Source organism: Pseudorasbora parva, chromosome 5 (genome assembly GCF_024679245.1).
Source record: "Pseudorasbora parva isolate DD20220531a chromosome 5, ASM2467924v1, whole genome shotgun sequence".
Lineage (NCBI taxonomy): Eukaryota > Metazoa > Chordata > Actinopteri > Cypriniformes > Gobionidae > Pseudorasbora > Pseudorasbora parva.
The window spans coordinates 28,104,518-28,124,281 of record NC_090176.1 but is presented as its reverse complement, the minus strand read 5'-3'; the positions used below and the strand labels follow the sequence as shown (position 1 = coordinate 28,124,281).

At 37.7% G+C, this 19,764-nt stretch overlaps 3 protein-coding genes across 8 annotated transcripts in view; 1 reads left to right on the top strand and 2 right to left on the bottom strand.

The window, feature by feature from the left end:
* Nucleotides 1-91: 91 nt before the first annotated feature.
* On the bottom strand, nt 92-7,136 carry map3k19 (mitogen-activated protein kinase kinase kinase 19). 4 transcript variants are annotated; one of them, XM_067443755.1, is made up of 9 exons: nt 7,087-7,136; nt 5,997-6,078; nt 5,244-5,452; nt 3,516-3,559; nt 1,573-3,438; nt 1,208-1,309; nt 896-1,078; nt 378-793; nt 92-227 (listed from the first exon to the last, which is right to left on the bottom strand). In XM_067443755.1, the coding sequence occupies exons 1-9, from the start codon at nt 7,124-7,126 to the stop codon at nt 137-139; spliced, it is 3,033 nt and encodes a 1,010-aa protein (XP_067299856.1). In that variant the 5' UTR covers nt 7,127-7,136; the 3' UTR covers nt 92-136. The 4 variants fall into 4 exon arrangements, with proteins under 4 accessions (XP_067299856.1, XP_067299855.1, XP_067299854.1 ...); XM_067443754.1 differs by adding an exon at nt 6,717-6,751 and having other exon boundaries at nt 378-1,078; nt 7,087-7,126; XM_067443753.1 differs by having other exon boundaries at nt 378-1,078.
* Nucleotides 7,137-7,863: 727 nt separating this feature from the next.
* LOC137075860 (ankyrin repeat domain-containing protein 35) lies at nt 7,864-11,584 on the bottom strand. Its single transcript, XM_067444811.1, has 7 exons — nt 11,477-11,584; nt 10,842-11,023; nt 9,046-9,237; nt 8,676-8,830; nt 8,367-8,479; nt 7,937-8,052; nt 7,864-7,875 (listed from the first exon to the last, which is right to left on the bottom strand). The coding sequence occupies exons 2-7, from the start codon at nt 11,010-11,012 to the stop codon at nt 7,864-7,866; spliced, it is 759 nt and encodes a 252-aa protein (XP_067300912.1). The 5' UTR covers nt 11,013-11,023; nt 11,477-11,584.
* A 2,750-nt stretch (nt 11,585-14,334) lies between these two features.
* kif5c (kinesin family member 5C) overlaps nt 14,335-19,764 on the top strand; it is a 30,123-nt gene continuing 24,693 nt past the window's right edge. Inside the window, exons 1-2 of one of the 3 annotated variants that reach the window (XM_067443750.1) lie at nt 14,439-14,457; nt 14,641-14,826. In XM_067443750.1, coding sequence (XP_067299851.1) covers nt 14,701-14,826 — 126 coding nt within the window. In that variant the 5' untranslated portion in view covers nt 14,439-14,457; nt 14,641-14,700. Of the gene's footprint in view, nt 14,827-19,764 lie in introns of all 3 variants that reach the window. The other 2 variants (XM_067443752.1, XM_067443751.1) reach the window with 2 other exon arrangements.

Genomic DNA, 19,764 nt, shown 5'->3' with positions numbered 1-19,764 from the left:
GTCACTATTTACAGGTCTTTCATTTGTTTTTATAAATTGGGTTTTACATGTCAAATAATTTTGGGTCACAATGTCAATTTGCTTTGTATCACAGATTTAAAAAAAAAAGTTACTTTTTGATTTAGTGAACATGTTTTCAGTTCACTGGTCTGTTGCAGGCTTGGCTGTGATGGGAGATGAATGGATGTCCCAACAGTTCCTCTGCGGATGGTCGTTGCCTTGGGTCTCTGCAAACAGAAAAATTGGCTCACTGTTACAAAACAAAAGAAATGTGAGAAAAACAGTCTACATATATACAGTGGACTTATATATTCAAAAAAGTCAACTAAAGAACCAGAGAAAATATTTTGTACTTTTTGAGTAGAACAGCAATGTACCTGGTTAGGCAAGCCTGGACAAAGTGCTTTGCATGTGTTGTGAAGCCATCAGACAGAGAAGGCATTAAGCCCTTTCTAGCTACAATGTAAAAAAGGGCTGCCATCTTGTTCATGTGTGCAAGGGGTGGTTTTCCTGTGGCCATTTCAAACACAGTGCAGCCAATGCTCCAGATGTCTGATTTCCGTCCGTGACCTGTCTCGCTTATGACCTCTGGTGCCATCCAGTATGGAGTGCCATGCACAGACTTCAAAAGGTCACTCTTACTTCCATTTGAAGTCTGAAGACAGCTAAGACGACGAGCACAACCAAAGTCGATTAACTTAATCACTCCGGTGGGCATAAGCATGATGTTGTTCCCCTTCAGATCTCTATGGATGACCCTGTTGGCATGAAGATAGGCAACACCTTCCAGAATCTGTTGAGTGTATAGAACAAAGACGTTCTCTGGCAAGGGTCCAAACCGGCTCAGGATATTTGAGATAGAGCCCCCTGGGACATACTCCATGAATATGCTTACAGTATTCTCACAGAGAGCTGTTCCCAAGAAGCCAATGATGTTAGTGTGATGAAGGTTCTTAAGAAGTTCCACCTCTCTCTCCAGGCGATCATATTCTTTTTCTGCCATCTCTGAAGTTGAAGCATCCAGTGCCACCTGTTTCACTGCAATCAGCTGACCTTGATTGGTTAGCCCACAATACACCTTTAAGTGGGGGTATAGAACAAAATGAGAAACAAACTTTTTGTTTATGCTAGGGGAACATTTTAGCTTTAAAAAATTATTTTAAAGCTAAAATGGTGCTTTGAAATGTTTTATAATTTAAACACCTACTGTCCCATAAGCTCCTTTACCCAGAACCTCTCCTTTTGTCCATGTGATAGCATCATGTGAGCAAGATCCGATAGTGTTATGCAGTTCACCTGAGGAAACACCCTGATGGATGAAAGAAAGTCAATGTTATGAGCCATAGAATATCGACTTGAGGAATGGGGTCGTCATCCCTGCTTTTTGGAGAGCTACTGTCCTGCAGAATTCAGCTCCAACCCCAATAAAATGCACCCAATTCAGCTAATCAAGGTCTTGAGGGTTATTTGAAATTGCAGGCAGGTGTACAGAAATATGGTCGGAGCAAGTCCGCAGGAAAGTAGCTCTTCAGGAGCAGGACTGGACATAAGTAAAATATGTTTGAATGTTACCTCATTTAAAAATTTCTTCAGTTTTGAAGGCAAGATATGTTTAAACTCTGTGCCATCTTCCTTTTCAGTCTTGAGTGTTTCAACATCTCTTCTCTCGAGTGAGATCAACTCATCTGCCAAAGAGCGCAGCAGGTCATCGGTGAGAGGTCCATTACTGGCCTCATCTAGAAACCTCTGGTTTACAGGCGATACTGTTCCATCACTTGTCCAAGTATTGATCAGAGGCTGCGTTGGCAATCTGCTCACACATGATATTTCGGGTTCACTTTTGACACCTGCATCTATTGGAGTCTGTTCTTGGTGTAGTATGTCCTTAAGGAGATTTGTTTTGGACACAGTGTTGGAAAGTACTTCTTCAATCACTGACAGTATGGAGGCACATTGCCTTTCTATGACTGAAATTTCCCTCCCATCCCCTTTAATGACGGGCATTTCAGATTTCTTCTGCTGGGCAGTTCCACAAGCAGAGGTTTCAATGACATGGCATTTATTTTCTGAAGGAGATGGGTGACTTTTCATCCCTTTGGTAACATTATCCCTCCTCTTGAGATGCCTGCACTTAGCTCGACTGGATCTCTCAGATTGCGCTTGTTTCCGTCGGTTAACCTCAGCTGTTTTTTGGCCCCTCGCTCTTGGTCTTTTAACTTGAAGAGCTGTATGAACCTGCCTGGCTCGCTCCACGGAACTGTCTACTCTAAGATTTTCATAAATTGGAGTTGCAAACATTTCATAGATTGCTGGACCTTCATCTCCATGACTGATCTTCAGAAACATGTCATTGTATGTAACATAATCGACTGCAGACTTTGCTCGCTGTGCTGCTCCCGATGCAGGCTTTTTGGATGCTCTTGCACTTCTCGGATCTCTGTGAATTTGCTTACTGTTATTGCTTACTTTCTTGTCATCACTTGACCTCATGTGCTGAAAAGGTTCAGAGATCCTTGTTGTTGGGGCTTCATCTGTATTTTTTCTGCAAGCCGTTGTAGGTGCTCTTGGCAAATATTTGTTAGTAATATCCCCTGAAATTAATAGGCTTGTGGGTTTACTGTCTCTAAGTTGCAGCTTTGATTGAATTGGTGAATTTATCCTGTTCCTTGTAGTTTTAACAATACTTTGATTTATGTGTGCCAGGACATTAAATGACTGATTTGTCTGAATAGATGTTTTGCCTTTCCTGTCATTTCCTTTTGTGGTCTTAACTGGTTTGTTTTTTTCATGTGTAGTATGTTCTACTACACTTATATCCACAGTGGTGAAGTGCTTCTCACCGGCGATAAAACAAGATCCTCTGACTGAAGGTTGTATTTCTCTGACTATGTTTTTGTGTCCTTCAGAAACGGTGGAGTCGATAGTTGGCCACTTTTTCTGAAGATCCTTTGAATTTTCAGTTGTTTTGGAAGACTTGCATCTCGTTTTAGCCTCAGCCTCCCTAACAGTCAATGCTTCGATCGCTGTATAGCCTTTATTGTTGTCTGAAATTACATTGTTTTTTTCTTTTGGGGTTTTGTTAATTACAGAACTGACTAAATCCTGAAAATCCAAATAGGTCCCTAATTCCAAATTCAGTGTCTTCTCTAAGTCCTCATGCGTCTTGTGTGCATCTTGAGGCACTGTCCCATCATCTTCCTGGCTACTACTGCTGCAGGAGTTGCTCTCTTCACTGCCCGGTCTGGTGCCTCTGGATCTTCTGGAGGATTGGCTGGAGATCCTTTCCAGTCGTCTTCTGGATTGTGATGAGATGGGCAAGATGCTGCTTTGTTTTAAGAGCAGTGGGTGCTCAAGACTAGAACGTGCAGAACCATCCTTGTATCTTTTCTCCAGCGGAGCAAGATGCTTGGGTGTCCTTGAACATAAAGTAGGTGGCGTCTGGTAATCACACAGCAATAATCAAAATCAGATCTTTAACATTTATTATTTGTATTTATTTTTAAGACTTCCCTCACCTTTTGCCTGTTATTACCATCTCCTTTGTGTTGACCTCTAAGCCCTGTGGTGAATTGAGAAGTTTTATTATATGCTTTCCTTTCATGTGACAACCTTCTCAACAATATTTTTTTACATTTGTAGATAGACACAACTTAAAAGTAGAGTTACCTTAAGCCCAATTAACTAAGCAAGTGTGTCCTCATTTTAGGTCACACACCAACCACAAGGTAGGGAATATCTTGAACATCCTAATCCTCCCCCTTATTGATTGTACAAAGTATTAGTCTAGACAAGGAGTAGTTTTAAAGTAGGCCAATGGTATTGTCCATAGCATTACCCCACCACTCACATGCTATAAAACTACTCCTCGTCTGCACTAATACTGTTGCCTGACAACAAAAGTTCCCACACTCTCAGGCAATCTTTGCAGCTGATCAGAGGAGGAGACATCAAAACTCTGCAGCCTGCTGAGATCAGGCATTGGGGGTTGCACAGCAGCTGGATCATCCTGCCACAAAATCTGAAGGATGTTTTGCAAAAGATTGGCTGCCCCAAATGTCTACAGACTAGTTGCTCTCACTAATAATTTTTTTTGAGAGGCTGGTCTTCATGCTTTACCAACTCCTACCTGGATAAATGTACCTGGATCAGGATTATGTTTCCTGAGATTGTGAGTTCTCCAGTTTCTTTTAATCCATTCTGTTTTTCTAACTGTAGGACTACCTCTGGGCAATACAAGTAAATGTCTCCTAGGTCACAGACTACCCTAATACGTATTTAGCATATTTACACGTATTTACGTATATTTAGCACTTTGGGATTGTTTTTAACTATGAAAAGGGCTTTACAAATAAAATTTATTATTATTATTATTATTAATAACACAGAAACGAATAAAACTGATACTAGTTCCCTTTTTCTTCATCATATACGCAGGGCATTTATAGTTTGTGCAACCGGTAGATGTAATATAGGATTTCTTGAGCACTGGGAAGCCGATGAAACTATGTAAGAATTCTGGTCTGTTTGGGGAGCAGCATCAGCACTCTACACCAGTGATTCTGGCTTTGAACACATCCTCTCCATAGTAGTCCATGATCTGAAGCTACCTTGTGGATTACATGCAGTTTTACTAAAGGCAGACGGCAACAAAATGATCAGTTTCTGCTTAAATCACTGCTCAGACATTCTACTTGTAATCTGTCAAACCGCTTTACAGAAAAAAAACATACGTACAAATGCATAAATACACTTCCTGGAATGGGGTTTGACAGATTTAGACCTGCAAACTCCTCAGAGTAAAAATGTGACAGTGTCCGGCGGGGGGATATATATATATATATATATATATATATATATATATATATATATATGCTGCATTTATTTAATTAAAAATGCAGTAAAAAACGTAATACAGTGAAATATTCAAGCTCAGTCAGTTGACGCTGCATGTGTGCTTCAAGATTCTGACACAAGTGAGCTAAGATTCCAATTGGCCCAGAGAAATGTCAGTTATAAGAATTATCCAATAATGTTTCACATGTCGTATACATTTTCGCACATCTTCGGTTCTACGTGATTCACGTAAATGACCCAATTGACCAAGAAAACGGCGATTGTCACCGAAAAGCGACAAGTTTGCAGGTCTGCAGAATGCATTGGGGGGAAACAAGTAGAATGTCTGTATCTATTTATCGGCTTCTGTTATTTAATTTTTTTCACAATTAACAACTGTCTATACTTACTGTTATTAATGTTCTTCCGTGCTTGCAGCAGCAAATTTGCATCAAGAAGAGGGCCTGTCAGTATTGGTGCTGACTTGCTGAGCTGAGTGCCATGAGAAGCAGGAGGAACAGGTATTGAGGAGGAAGTCAAACTGAGTGATTGATGCAAAGGCCTTATTTTGCCCCAGTCTTTTCTGCTGTTCCATAGGCTGGGTAAGGATGAAGTCAGACTGAGCGAAAAATAAAATAACTTGCATTAGCATTTTTATATTTTTCAAAACACTAAAAAAAATTAGCTTTTGAAATGTGCTGAATGATTCTGAAAGGTAACCCATCTCTCGCTCTCTCTCTCTCTCTCTCTCTCTCTCTCTCTCTCTCTCTCTCTCTCTCTCTCTCTCTCTCTCTCTCTCTCTCTCTCTCTCTCTCTCTCTCTCTCTCTCTCTCTCTCTCTCTCTCTCTCTCTCTCTCTCTCTCTCTCTCTCTCTCTGGCGCACCCTGGAACCATAGACTTATGTTGACGACGGCTTGATCCTGTAACTGTACTCCTCTGTGAGGTCTTTGTCTAGAAATGAGAGGGAGCCACTGAACGGACATGGGGTTTCATGCAGGCAGATTGTTTGTGAGGGAAGTTTGTTTGTGGAGTTTATTTAGACAGCTGCTTTTGTTGGTGTTTAAGTGTGATTTGTTGGCTTGTGATTGGCTCTATTGTTTATCTGAATGCTAATTTAGTTTGTGGAAGTGATGAATAGGTGTGTATGCAGTCAGTTGGCTAACCTGCTTCGTTTCCTCTCATCTTTGCCATCTTGTGTGATGTCCATCTTTGGCTCCGTACAGTCATCTAAGAAAATCATGTTACCTGAAGAGACATCCAAACACACTCTGGGTGAAAAGGGTCAGGATCATGTAAAATGTTCCCTGTATACTGTGGAGCTAATATAAAAACTCACTTATATTACTCAAAGAGCCACTGTCCACAGGAAGCACTATAACTACACATTTTAAAATTCAACCCATCAACAGATTAAGATCTATATCATTGTACATGTATATTAAATGAAATACATTTTTCAAAATGTCCCTAGAAGCAATAATCCTTTTATCATATACACGTAAACATCACTTTTCATGTACTTATTTGAAAACAGTTAAATAATATTCAACAAACATTTAAAAAAAAAAAAACTACTAAAAATGTAGATTTGAAAACAGGAATAAATTAAAATTTAAATATATTAAATTGAAAACAGCTCTTTTAAATTGTAATACATTACAGTGTATACTATATACCTTGTGAGCACAGCCTTGTCTTTCAAACACATTTAAAACATCACTGACCCCAAAGTGTGTGTGTGTGTGTGTGTGTGTGTGTGTGTGTGTGTGTGTGTGTGTGTGTGTGTGTGTGTGTGTGTGTGTGTGTGTGTGTGTGTGTGTGTGTGTGTGTGTGTGTGTGTGTAGAGATATATATACATACTGTATACAAAATACAAAAATTACCTTTCACAAAGTCAGTCCTCTAAAGTAGCCCAAGCCTAATTGAAAAAAAAAAAATGTTTTGCAGTTCTTCTGAGTCTTACGTAATCCTTATCTGTGAATGTCAGAAGTTCTCTGCTGATTCTCTGTAGTCGGAGTCATTTGAAACAGAGGAGCAGAGTCAGACACACCCCTCTCATTGTCATGGGTCCTCTGAGGGATGGGCTGAGTCTGAGGCTGCAGTGTTTGTGTGTGTGTGTGTGTGTGTTTCAGGGGCGGTGTTTGAAAGCCCAGTGGATAGAGAATTACTGTCCTTCTGGAATGATTTTGCAGGTGTATTCTGTATTCTAGGATGAGCATAATTGATGTTTTTCAAGTCTAGTTGTTGACTCACCTTGGTGGATGTCTGCATGGTTCTGTTGTGCAATGATCATCGCAGCTGATTCTTTCTGCAAAAAATTTAAGTTGGCATGAAACAGAAGTTGCAACAATCTTTTCTTCCGTATTTTGACGTATATCCCAGTTAACAAAACAGCTTATCAAACAAGAAAAAATGTAGAACGGGACTTGATTTTGTCTGTTGGGAATTGATTGGATCATTGGATCCTTGTGGTTTGGTATTGCTATGATCTCATATGAGTGACAGCTGGGTTCTCCTGTCCTCATGCCAAAAACAACATCAGGTAGGAGATGCCATTGCAAGAGAGAGGGGAGATTATTTTGATTAACTCGTTGGCGGAATTTTTCGACAAGCCATGTTTCACAGTTATATGGTTTTCTGAGAAAGTATAAACTTTCCAGATCAAAACACAGGCAAAAAAAGAGGTAAGGGAAAGTCTTTCAAATGACACAGCTGGTATGCAGCAAGAAACAAAACTACATAAAAGCTGTGAGGTTGACTGTCCCTTACAATAACTTCTCACAGAATCACACATGACTAATGCACCTGTTAACTACTGACCATCTGGAGGTGGTCCATTCAATCACCTAACACCATCATTAGCCAGCTGTGATGCCTCTGACTAAGGCTCAGCCAAATGGAACAAAATCCATGAAGGGCTTCATTAAAACATTTACATCTAATTGGTTTTGCCTTTATAGTCCCGCTGAGACTTATTTATTATTTTATGCGGTTAATGTCATCATATTTGTCCGCTTTTGTTTACACAGTTCAAATGCGTTTCTGCGGGAGACACTGCCGAAATTCACTGCATTAATGAGTAAGTGGTGTTAAAGCACCTTACCATCATCACATCTGAAACTGGTGTGCAACAGCCAGGTGTAGCAGAGCAGCTGGAGGGTACAGCGGGACTCGGACAATAAGGCACGTCGTCCAGACACGTGTATGTTGTTTCAAACTCTAAAATGAGTCGACACATTAAGTACATAAACAGGTTTCTAAATAATTGCACTACAAATAAATGAATCTAACACTGCATAAACAAAATTCTCATTTGAGAACTGAATAAACATTAGTGCATGTATTACTTTAGTTAAAGCTAGTATTGCTGGTACCCTTATATTCACATGCCTGATAAAGTACTTTACAGAGCAAAACATTGATTGGGGCTGGAAAATATTAAATATTATATAGAAAATATTATTAAACGATTATTGTGTAGATCTCTTCCACAATTTATGGAAAGATAAGTGTTAAAGTATGCAGCGTTTTACCTGTTTGTATTGAAGGCTCCATTATTCTGAAGAGTTCTTCCTTCTTGGTGCTTTTGATCTGGGAAGCGTACCACATAGCGTTGTGACCTCTCCGATCAAGAGTCTCCATGTCACTGGAAATCAGAGCATGTGGATCGGTGTCGATTTTACATGAAAGAGGCCTGCGAAATCACATGAACTCTCCATTTATCTTTATTGCCATTTTATGTATTTTTTATATACCTTACATTTGTATTTGACGTTTATATTTAACATTTCCATTACAGATACAAGAAGTAAAATGAACCCTATTAAAATTGGATTCCTTACACCGCAAGAGACACAAGTTCTTTCACCACTTCTACAGGTTGATAGTCCCACGGCATCTCCAGCCCTTCAAACAGATCCACATCTCTTACAGCCAGCATCAGTGGGGTCAGTCCATCTCTGTTCTGTTTATTTAAGTCCATCAAGTCTGTCCGGGTCTGCAACAGAAAAACATTATTAGACTCATTCGTATTAATTCATTCCAGCAACGCTTGAGGTGAGTGCAAAAATATCTCTCGCTCAAGACAGATGGCCAATACTGATCCATCAGAGAACTCCCTGTGGAGTCTGGCCTGCTTTGTCTCAACCTAGAGTTGATATCACATTTCAAACAGTCAAATGGCAAGTGTAAGTTGAAGTCTAAGCGGCTCACCATCAGGTCCTGTAGACAGCAGAGATCTCCCAACCAGGCTGCTAGTGAGAGCTGCCTCTGGTGCTTTACGTCTCTGATCAAAGCCATCAACAGCTCCCTCTGGTGTGCTGGTTGACTAACATGAAGAGCTGTCTGGTTGTTATCATTACACAGTGTAGCATCAGCTCCTCTTTCCAGGAGGAAATGCATCACCTGTGTTCAAAATGTAGTATGTATGTAGTATGAGGAATGCACAACCAAATTGCGATATTAAGACATACATCACGATTGCAAATATTATAACAGTTCAATAAACAATTAGTTAATACTGAGTAACCTACATTTAAAACACAACATTAGCCTCTTTTTTTTCTTCTCTCCACCAGTGAAAATCGTTCCAAATGAAGCAACATCAAAATTGTTACAGTTGCGCTGTAAATGAGTCAGTAATTTTGAACCAATTGGTTGAGTAAATGATTCAATGACACACTCAAACACTTGGGTATCTGAAATTTCCTCTAGTTCACTATTCCCTACATTACTCCACTAATATAGTCCACTAAATGAGTGAATGAAAGTGAGTAAGTGAATCTGAACGTCGAGGAGCTGTTTAAACAACACCATTATCAACTAAAAATAAAAACGGGTTTCAAAATGCAAATTTTTGAAACCGATACCGTTATGATCTCTGTGTTAAAACAGAGTTTGTGGCGAGTTTGTGAAAACAGTGATGTCATGTGGTGCATATTAAGTGTTTAGTCTAGTCGTTTAGTTAGTTAGGCGTGTCGTTTTTCTTTACAAAGTGACATCTGCAACTACTGGCCTGGCATGCATAATACAGCGTTTTTAATAATGTTCATGGTTCCACATGAATGAATCGTCTGTAACGTTGTAATCTGTATGTGGAAATCGTAAAGGAAAAGCTTTGAAATGTTTAGTACAAAAATATGTGTAAACAGCAAGTACTGCAGATTCCATCTTCTGGCAGGATATGGGAATTAATTCACCTTGACCCTCAGCGCATGGGTATTATCTACTGCAGTGGTCGGCAACCTTATGACATGCAGAGGAATAATCATTGAAGTGTGTAATAATTTACACTTAAATAGCATTACATCACCTAATTTAATAAAACAGGCTGTGGGACTATGAGGAATAATCCTTAAAATGTACATCTGCATGCAAGTTCAAGGGACTATTTAAATTAAATGAATACATTTCTTTAGCTATTGTCATGTGCCAGTGATTATCCCGCCATGTGCCAAAATTGGCACACTTGCCATAGGTTGCCGACCCCTGGTTAAACTCTTTGAGGTAAAATATAAGAGCACACTTAAAACACGTCCAGTTGTTTGAGGCACTCCTACATAAATGGCCTCAAATAAATAAAGGTATAGAGGGTAAATTCAAACTGTTTTTTTTATTCCTGAATGAATTTGTAAGGTGAATGATTCACTAACTCATCGAAACACTTCACTTGTCACCACTTAGTGAGGTAAAGATGTAACCTGTAGAGAGAGTTACTGCAAAATCATTGTAACCAATGCACAGACACAAACAAAAGGACACATACAAACAATTCAATGCCCCAGTGATGTTGGACTGTATATTAGTATCCTTAACACTAACTGTTGTGCAGTCTATAGTATATCTATTAAATAAAGAAAACAGGAAGTAGTCGATAGGCTAAGTGAAATATAATGCCCATTATATTCCAATCAATACATTACACCCCATTACACAACAATATATGTTTTACACAGAAGTCTGCTATAGTTTCTGCCTTGTTTTGATCATATCACCCTAATGTCTCATACCCTAGTCAGACCCCTCCTGCAGGCACTGATAAGGGGTGTGCAGCCTTGTGAATCATGAGGCAGGTCAATTTCTTCCCAGGAGTAGATTCCCTGCTCCAGCCCCAGAGTCACAGCCTCAAGCTCTTCCTTCAACAGCTGATCCACAAAGCTGCTTCTTTCATGTTTACTCATGCTCCAGTGTTCTGGCAGATGCACAAACACTGAAATAAGCTGCAGTTCATTCACAACATGTAAAATAATATGTAAAGAGTATATAAACATGTGACTATATGTTTATGATAACAGTGCATGGTGCAGTATTGTCTTAATAGTGCAATACAATGTTAAGAACTTTTTTGACCTTTTGATGAATTCCAAATATTAGTTTACTTAACTCATTTCTCCCCTAAAGCAACTAATAATTGGCTAATAAACAAAACATACTATATGACCATGCACTTGCATATAAGAAAATTAGAAGCTCTCATAAGCCGAAATAACAGTTAATAATGCATAAAGCATAAACTCATGCATCATATACCTTCCCAAAACAAATTATTTGATGTTAAAATAATAGTAACTAAATAAGAGACCATAAAGTTTCTTGTTGTTGCTTACATAAATTAAAACCAGCAAGACTCAGCCGTGTCACTCACCCGTACTCCTCTGGACTGAAATGTTTGATTTAAATGAAGTTAAATTAGTTCCAGTGTTTACGTCCTTGTCTTTTAAGGGTCAGCCTTTGTTTTCATTGCGTCTTTGCCTGAACAGATTTGAGTTTACAGCCGGTTGCCTAGGAGACTCTGCCAAGGAAAGCTTTGGCATGAAAACAATGAACTCACCGTGAGGCCTTTGTTTTGGTTTCTAAGGGGAAGTGTGTATTTTGTATTTGTATTTCATAATTCTTAAAGACATATTGTATTATTCCAACATTTTAGACCTGTACCACAAACCTTATATAACAGTTAGCATTAAACTGTCTCTTGTAGATTTGTCTTTGCATTTGTGTTGAGCAGAAGCAATCCTCTCATTCATTCTGTGGGGATAGAATTGCATTGATTGACCTTCACTGAGACCAATGGCCTTTATAGGCAGAATTACACAGTTGTATACTGCATTAAAGGATCATAATACTATGATCTACTTAACTGATTGTGAGAACTGAATCTTTGCTATATCCTTTACAGTACTTACTGGAACACCATAACATTTTAGATTTAGGTACATTTTTAGGTGTAACATTTTATAAGTAGGCTATCAGACATGAGACATCACTTCACATACGAGACTTGAACAGCCTTACAGAACCCTCTAGTGGTCGCTGCAGGGGGGACAATTCAGTCAACCAGAAAAGTGTAAATTGTCTAGTTTCTAGAAATCATGCTTAAGTGTGTATTTTGGGGGATAGTTCGCCCAAAAAGGAAAATTAGATTTAGACCCCAATGAAATGCATTATACAAGCAACGGTTGGAGTTAAAATTCTTCATTTGTGTCCTACCAATGAAATAAACACACCTACATCTAGGATGCCCAGGGGGTAACAGATAAACATCAAATTTTCATTTTGGGGTGAACTATCCCTTTAAATTAATAATAAAAACACCATTCATTTAGTATATGTATACAGATATATTTCTTTCTTCTTCTTTGAAACAATGTCAAATGTTTTTCTGTATTTGTTTTGTAAATGTGTGATGTGATTTTGTGTAGTAGTGTGAATTTATATATGTCTCCAGTGTCAAAGATAAATTTCTGTTTACAAACAGACAAACAGAATGGACAATAAAGTTCAATAATAATAATAATAATAATAAGTATAAACACCAATCAGCCATAACATTTTGACCACTGACTGGTGAAGGTAATAACACTGATTATTCCTTCATCACAGCACCTGTTAGTGGGTTGGATATATTAGGCAGCAAGTAAACATTTTGTCCTTAAAGTTGATGCACTAGAATCAGGAAAAAGGGACACGCGTAACTATCTGAGCAAGTTTGACAAGAGCAAAGTTGTGATGGCTAGATGATGGGCAGAGCATCTCCAAAACAGCATTTTTTTGTGGTGTGTTCCAAGTCTGCAGTGGTCAGTATCAATGATCCAAGGAATGAACAGTGGTGAACCGGCGACAGGGTCATGGCCGGCCAAGGCTCAATGATGCACGTGGGGAGCTGAAGCTGGCCTGTCTGATCCATTCAAACAGACAAGCTACTGTAGCTCAAATTGCTCAATAAGTTAATGCTGGTTCTGATAGAAAGGTGTCAGAATACACAGTGCATCGCAGTTTGTTGCGTATGGGCCTGCATAGCCGCAGACCAGTCAGGGTGCTCATGCTGAGCCCTGTCCACTGCCGAAAGCGCCAACAGTGGACATGTGAGCATCAGAACTGGACCACAAATCAATGGAATAAGGTGACCTTGTCTGATGAATCACATTTTCTTTTACATCACATGGATGGCCGGGTGTATGTGTGTCGCTTACCTGAGGATCACATGGCACCAGAATCCACTGTGGGAAGAAGTTAAGCTGGTGGAGGCAGTGTGATGCTTTGGGCAATGTTTTGCTGGGAAACCTCCCTGGTGGCTGTGGCAACTTTCAGAAGGATAATGCGCCCTGCCACGAAGCAAAAATGTTTCAGAAATGGGTTCAGGAGCTAAACAGCGAGTTTAATGTAGTGACTTGGCCTCCAAATTCGCCAATCTCTCAATCCATTTGAGCATCTGTGGGATGTGCTGAATAAACAAGTCCGATCCATGGATGCCCTACCATGCAACGTGCAGGACTTAAAGGATCTGCTGCTAACATCTTGATGCCAGATACAGCACATCTTCATGGGTCTAGTAGAGTCCATGCCTCAACGGGTCAAGGCTATTTTGGCAGCAAAAAGGGGACCAACACAAAGTGTTAATAATACTATTATGCCTAATCAGTGTAGGCTTTATCACCAAATTACTAAATCATTGGGTTTTTTTTGTCCATATTTTTTTTTTTCCCCCACTTGTACGCATTTTATTATTAGGCGATGTTGTTGTTTTTTACTGTTGCATTGTTTGGCTTGCTTGTTTTGTTTACATGTTGCGCTTGTAATGTTATGTTTTTGTTTTTAAAGCACCTTTTAATGTCAGCATCATGGCGCATGTGAGTGTTTGAGGGCATCATGTATTATTTCCCCACATTCTTTTTGTTTAGTTTTATATTAGAAAAAAAAAAAAAAAAAAATTATATATATTTATATTTAATATATATATATATATATATATATATATATATATATATATATATATATATATATATATATATATATATATATATATATATATATATATATATATATATATATATATAAAACTAAACAAAAAGAATGTGGGGAAATAATACATTTAATATATATATTAAAGGCACTTTAAGGATTTCGTACAGTCCCTGTTGCAGTCATGGTCAGCTCTGCTGGGAGGCGCTGTTGGACAGCAGAAGCGCGCGTGGAAGGAGCGGCCCGTCACCGTCACACGGTCGGCCGTCAGTCAGAGCGCGTGGAGCCGCAGAAGGTGGAACTGTCCAGTGCTGATGCTCTTCGAACGCTCAAGGTGTACTCGAATTTAGCTCCTAATAGCTACCGCCAACGACGACAACATTAATGTTAAGTAATTATATGATATGTTACGTGGTATTTCAAACGGTGTTCAAGAGTTGTACATTTTATCTGAGATTGTTTTCAGTTTCAAAGCTTCTTTCGCCCAGCCAATGGGAATGGAGCGTACGGGCTGAACGGCTGGCAAGCATCGAGACATTTTGATTGTTTGATTGATGCATTCCTCTGCAGACTGACCAGATCTGCTGACCAGAGAGAAAGTTTTGTTGGATAAAATCGCTATCATACACGATGGTGGATGCATCTGAATGTTGTGTGAAGGTGATGTGCCGATTCAGGCCACTTAACGAATCGGAAATCACCAGAGGTGACAAATACATACCGAAATTCAAAGGAGAAGACACCGTGGTGATATCGGTAAGATGTCTTTACAGCTTTTATTAATACGGACAGAAAGTCCCTAAATCTTTTTCTCAGGGTCATATTTTCTTTATTTGTACAAGAGATAGATATGATGCAACTTTAGATAAATATAGCCTATCACTCTATTGTGACTCATTAATGTGACCATTTCATATCTGCCTGGGTGACTCTCATTTCAAAAGGTTAGTCCTGAAATCAATAGTACTTGACAGCACTCAGTACTTTTTTTTTTCTTTTTCTTTTTTGTCATTTAGACAGTCAAATAATTTAATTTGAAAAGCAAACTCTTTTCATTTGGAAAATTGTTTTATAAGCATTATAGCATTGAACATGCTTTCTTTTGTTTTACGAAACTGGTTTTAGTCATAATTGTCTACATAGAGATACAGAACATCCCTTTAATTCACCAGAAAAATGTACAGGACACACACTGACCCTACAATATGAGGTATGCTGTCACAATTTAACTGGTCATTAAACAACCTCCTAGATGCTTTTGAGTACATTTTGAATGGTAAAACAGTTACAGTATGAAACACACACACACACAGACATTTGAAAGATAATGTAAAAAAAAAATATTAACAAATAATACATTTAATAAATTGCACATCACATAAAAAGTGGCAGTTTGCCAAAAACCTGACATTAATGAAACCAAAAAGATCCAAAGATCAATTATATTCAAATTTTCAGTTTAAACTTATTTATATTAATCTTAATTATATAGTTTACTTCTCTGAATGTACTTTGTGTTCAAAACAGAGAAAAAAAGATATTGAGATTTTAGTTTGGAGGACAGAATTTACAACAAAAATTCTCATTCTCATTGTTTTTGTCTCACCACGAATACTTTTACTTTCATATCATAATTTTCTTAATCGCCACCAGTTGTGCCAGGTTTTTGTAATAATAATTTAGAATGACAAATATAATTTCATTTGTCTAATACAATCTCACACTTGAAAAATTCTTGCTGAATGAACTTCTTGCATTCTACTCTGTTTTAAATGCAGATGTGCTTCTCGACCATGTGCAATGCTTTCACTTTATGGGTTTGAAGTATTTTAATTTGAAAAATATATATTATCATGGGTCAGGTTTTTATTATGGGATTAATCTTTTAATAACACAATATAGTGGGATTAAATAAAGAGCATTTGATACCTGGAATGCAGAGTCTGAAGGACTGTGTTTGTGTGGGTGTGTGACGTGCTATAAATAAGCCGGAGTGTCGACACAGTAAGATACTGATGGTTTTTATGTTTTACAGTAAACCTCCAGAAATCCCTTGTGTAAACACAATAGCTCATATTATCCGACCTATTGAAATGGTAATCAGCATTACCATGCCTAATCTGCCCACAAAATCGAGCGTAGCAGGTTTTAGACTTCTGCTTCTAATGTAAATTCTCTTTAATGGTGCCCTGCAGGCTCTGTGCAGCCTGATGGTCTTAATGCCATTTCAGCTTTAGGATACAAGTGTGATTTTGAATAGGCATCTGGTTAATATATGTACATGTATTACTGTCAACGTTTAACTACCTGCATCTCATTAGTGACTGTTGTTTTGTGAACCCGTGGTGTCACAGAAAGTCTAATCTTAGCTTTAACGCAACAGATTGTAAACGGTCAATAAAATCAAATTCATTCGTGGGGGAGGGGTGTATTTCACACCTCCTCCTCCTCCCCCAGCAGCTCAGATGAACTGGAAATAAAAAGAAATATCTATCTATCTATCTATCTATCTATCTATCTATCTATCTATCTATCTATCTATCTATCTATCTTGATGAAATAAAAATTAAGTTATTAAACTAATTCTGCAAAATAACTTTATATGATACAAAAGAACATTTGGTCAATTAAGAATCTTAAATATCATCTTCCACACTATGAAATTCAATTTATTTTAAATTCCCCTCTGAATCATTGATTAAAATGTATTCATATAATATGGACTTAAGATGTCAAGAATAATTGTGTATTTGATTATAATAATTAGTAAAAATATTATAAATGTATAATCAATGGCATATTAGTATTATTATGTTATTAAAATCTTTTTTAACTCACCAATTTATCAAACAATAGCAAGTTAGCAACAATTTTGAAGAAAATAATTTATCTTATAGTATACTTATTTCTTTAAATATTTATTAATATGTATTTTTAAATAAACCAAAGTAAAGGGATTGCACGCGCTGTGTTTGCATATAAACTTCTAAAATGACTGTCCACCACAAAACAATTGCAGGGAGATGCCGTTTGTGACATTGAGAAATCACGAATCATGTCAGTATCAGACTGGACCTGATGTTTTTGCATTATGAGTGTTGTCTGGTCAGCTGTGTTTAACGTGGGTGGAAATGTCTTATATATGCGAGGCCACAAAGAGGCCCAGGGCTCCTGCGAGTAATTTCCGTTGCCGTAGTGACAGAGGTGCCATTTGAGGGGCCAGGCCTGGCAGGGAACGGTTAGGCTGATTTAGTGGAATATTTAAGCAAGTCCACAGAGGTTTGGGACAATCTTGTTTGACACGCGCATAGTCACATTCATGCTGCTTCTTGTTGCCTGTATTTGTTTTTTCTCTTTTATATTGTGACGTCACCGTATGCACCACCTGGAAACCATTTAATTTACTGCATTACCAGATGTATTTGTGATGCACAACATTTATTTGAATACTATCTGCTATTACTATTCTACAAACCCATCTAAAATGGACAGATGCATTATCCTTTCAAGCATTTGTTCAGGAAGTATAGGTTTTTGATTGAAGCTGGTGAAATCCTTTTGAAAAAGCCTTTATGGTCCCCAGATAATGTGCATAAATTATTGACTTAAAGAATGCATTGTCATGACCACACATGCTTTTATATACAGCCTGTGTTTATGAAGAATATACAGTAGTGTTCAGACGGCAGCACATGGAGCATCATATGCAGGATATTTGCTATTCACTAAATATAAATACTTTTAAGGAAATATCTGCCTTTGGACAGCAGTTTCCCATCAGTTTTAATTGTTTTATTATATGTATTCTGTATTACAAAAAAATATTACATTTGCCTGAGTGTATTTGCCTGAGAAAAGATGACCTATCTGCTGAAAGAAAGGAGAGATATGGAAGGAAGAGGTGATTGTCCTAGCAATCATGTTATTCTCCTCCACTATTGGCCAGAAGACAGGTGCTGACTATCAGCCAATCGGTGCATTTCTTTCTGGGTGAGATGTAGTTTCCGTGGTGACGGTCTGGGTTTGAACAACAGCTCTCATTTGTGTCTCAGTGGGGATTCTTGACCCCATCCTGCTTAATCAGACAGACAGACAGACAGACAGACAGACAGACTGACAGACAGACAGACAGACAGACAGAAATGATGCCGTACTGGTGTCTGCAATTGATGTCTTACCTACATAATCAACAGGGCAAATGCATGTCAGGGATGTTTCGTCTCATCCCTTTTAGGTCACCTGGTCCATATGTATATTCTCTCTCTCTCTCTCTCTCTCTCTCTCTCTCTCTCTCTCTCTCTCTCTCAACTTATATAGGTTTGAGAACAACTGCTCTAGATTATGTATTATTATGTTTACTGTTATTACCTCATAATTAAAGAGCCATGTTTGCGGTTGTGCCACCCTGACATTTGAGAATATACAAACTGCTGGACTAAAGTTTATTAGGGCTAGGTTATTATGTTAATTCGTTTTCTTAGTCTGTTCATTTTTGTTTGAATAGTTGTACCACCACTTTTAAATTATCCAGATCTTGCCAGCAGGTTCAGGCTTCAGCTCAGAGAATCAAAACAAAAGAGAGGGATTTGTTGGGACTCAATAAGATTGACTGGCAGTTGGGGGATGGGCTGTATTCATCATGAGGTTCTTCTTATTTTCTCTTTAACAATGTATACCGCTGAAATCCTCTGGGGAACTTCATAAATAGCCGTTAGTCGAATCAGTGCGGCGTCAGCAAAAGAAAGAAGCCGACGGACCTCTCGATGCAATAATTCATAAATGAATACTATATATAAGTATATCAAACCTATTTATCTGCATTTGGCTAAATAATAGATGCAATAATTCATAAATGAATACTATATATAAGTATATCAAACCTATTTATCTGCATTTGGCTAAATAATAGATGCAATAATTCATAAATGAATACTATATATAAGTATATCAAACCTATTTATCTGCATTTGGCTAAATAATAGATGCAATAATTCATAAATGAATACTATATATAAGAATTTTAAACCTATTTATCTGCATTTGGCTAAATAATAGATAAAATAATTCATAAATGAATATTATATATAAGTATATCAAACCTATTTATCTGCATTTGGCTAAATAATAGAATCTTAATAGAGAAACTTTACAATTTAAGTCTCACTGATAAACGCCTTGCTGTCTAATTGAGTTATTATTCGTAAACAGTGTGTGAATGTAGCCTTATAGTTTCTATTCAAGACATCGTTCATCCATTCTGGGTGCTGTTATGAAACATTTGTATCAGCAAAAAGGGGGTCTGATTTACTCCACATTCACAAACACATACAGTTCATCTCATCTACATGTTCATGTTTTACTGTTGCTTTTTAAAGCTTAAAACTAAATATTAATTATATTTTCTATAAGATACATTGTAAACAATGATATGATCAATAAATTATGACATGTTATGGATAAGATGAATGGATTTGAGGAGTTTTGTGGTTGAAATTAAAACGTAACAAATCCTTCCCATAATATGACCCCCATAGGAATGAATGGAATACGAGGAATGCTTCAGTACACATAGAAATAAATTAACGTTATCAAAATTCAAACTAAAACTGCTAAAACTTTAGCAAAAATGATTTTTACAAAGTCTACATGTGTATCTGAATGCATACTGAAGAAAAATTACTTTAGTAACTCATT

Coding starts and splice junctions, on each gene's coding strand:
- map3k19 (XM_067443753.1), bottom strand. CDS start 7,126: ATGATCATTGCACAACAGAACCATGCAGACATCCACCAAG. Junction 3,560..5,243: donor ACGGAAGAACATTAATAACA/GTAAGTATAGAC, acceptor AATTCACCACAG/GGCTTAGAGGTCAACACAAA. Junction 1,310..1,572: donor TGAAGAAATTTTTAAATGAG/GTAACATTCAAA, acceptor TTCATCCATCAG/GGTGTTTCCTCAGGTGAACT.
- LOC137075860 (XM_067444811.1), bottom strand. CDS start 11,012: ATGAGTAAACATGAAAGAAGCAGCTTTGTGGATCAGCTGTTGAAGGAA. Junction 9,238..10,841: donor GCAGGAGGGGTCTGACTAGG/GTATGAGACATT, acceptor TTTTGAACACAG/GTGATGCATTTCCTCCTGGA. Junction 8,480..8,675: donor GAACTTGTGTCTCTTGCGGT/GTAAGGAATCCA, acceptor TCTGATTTCCAG/TGACATGGAGACTCTTGATC.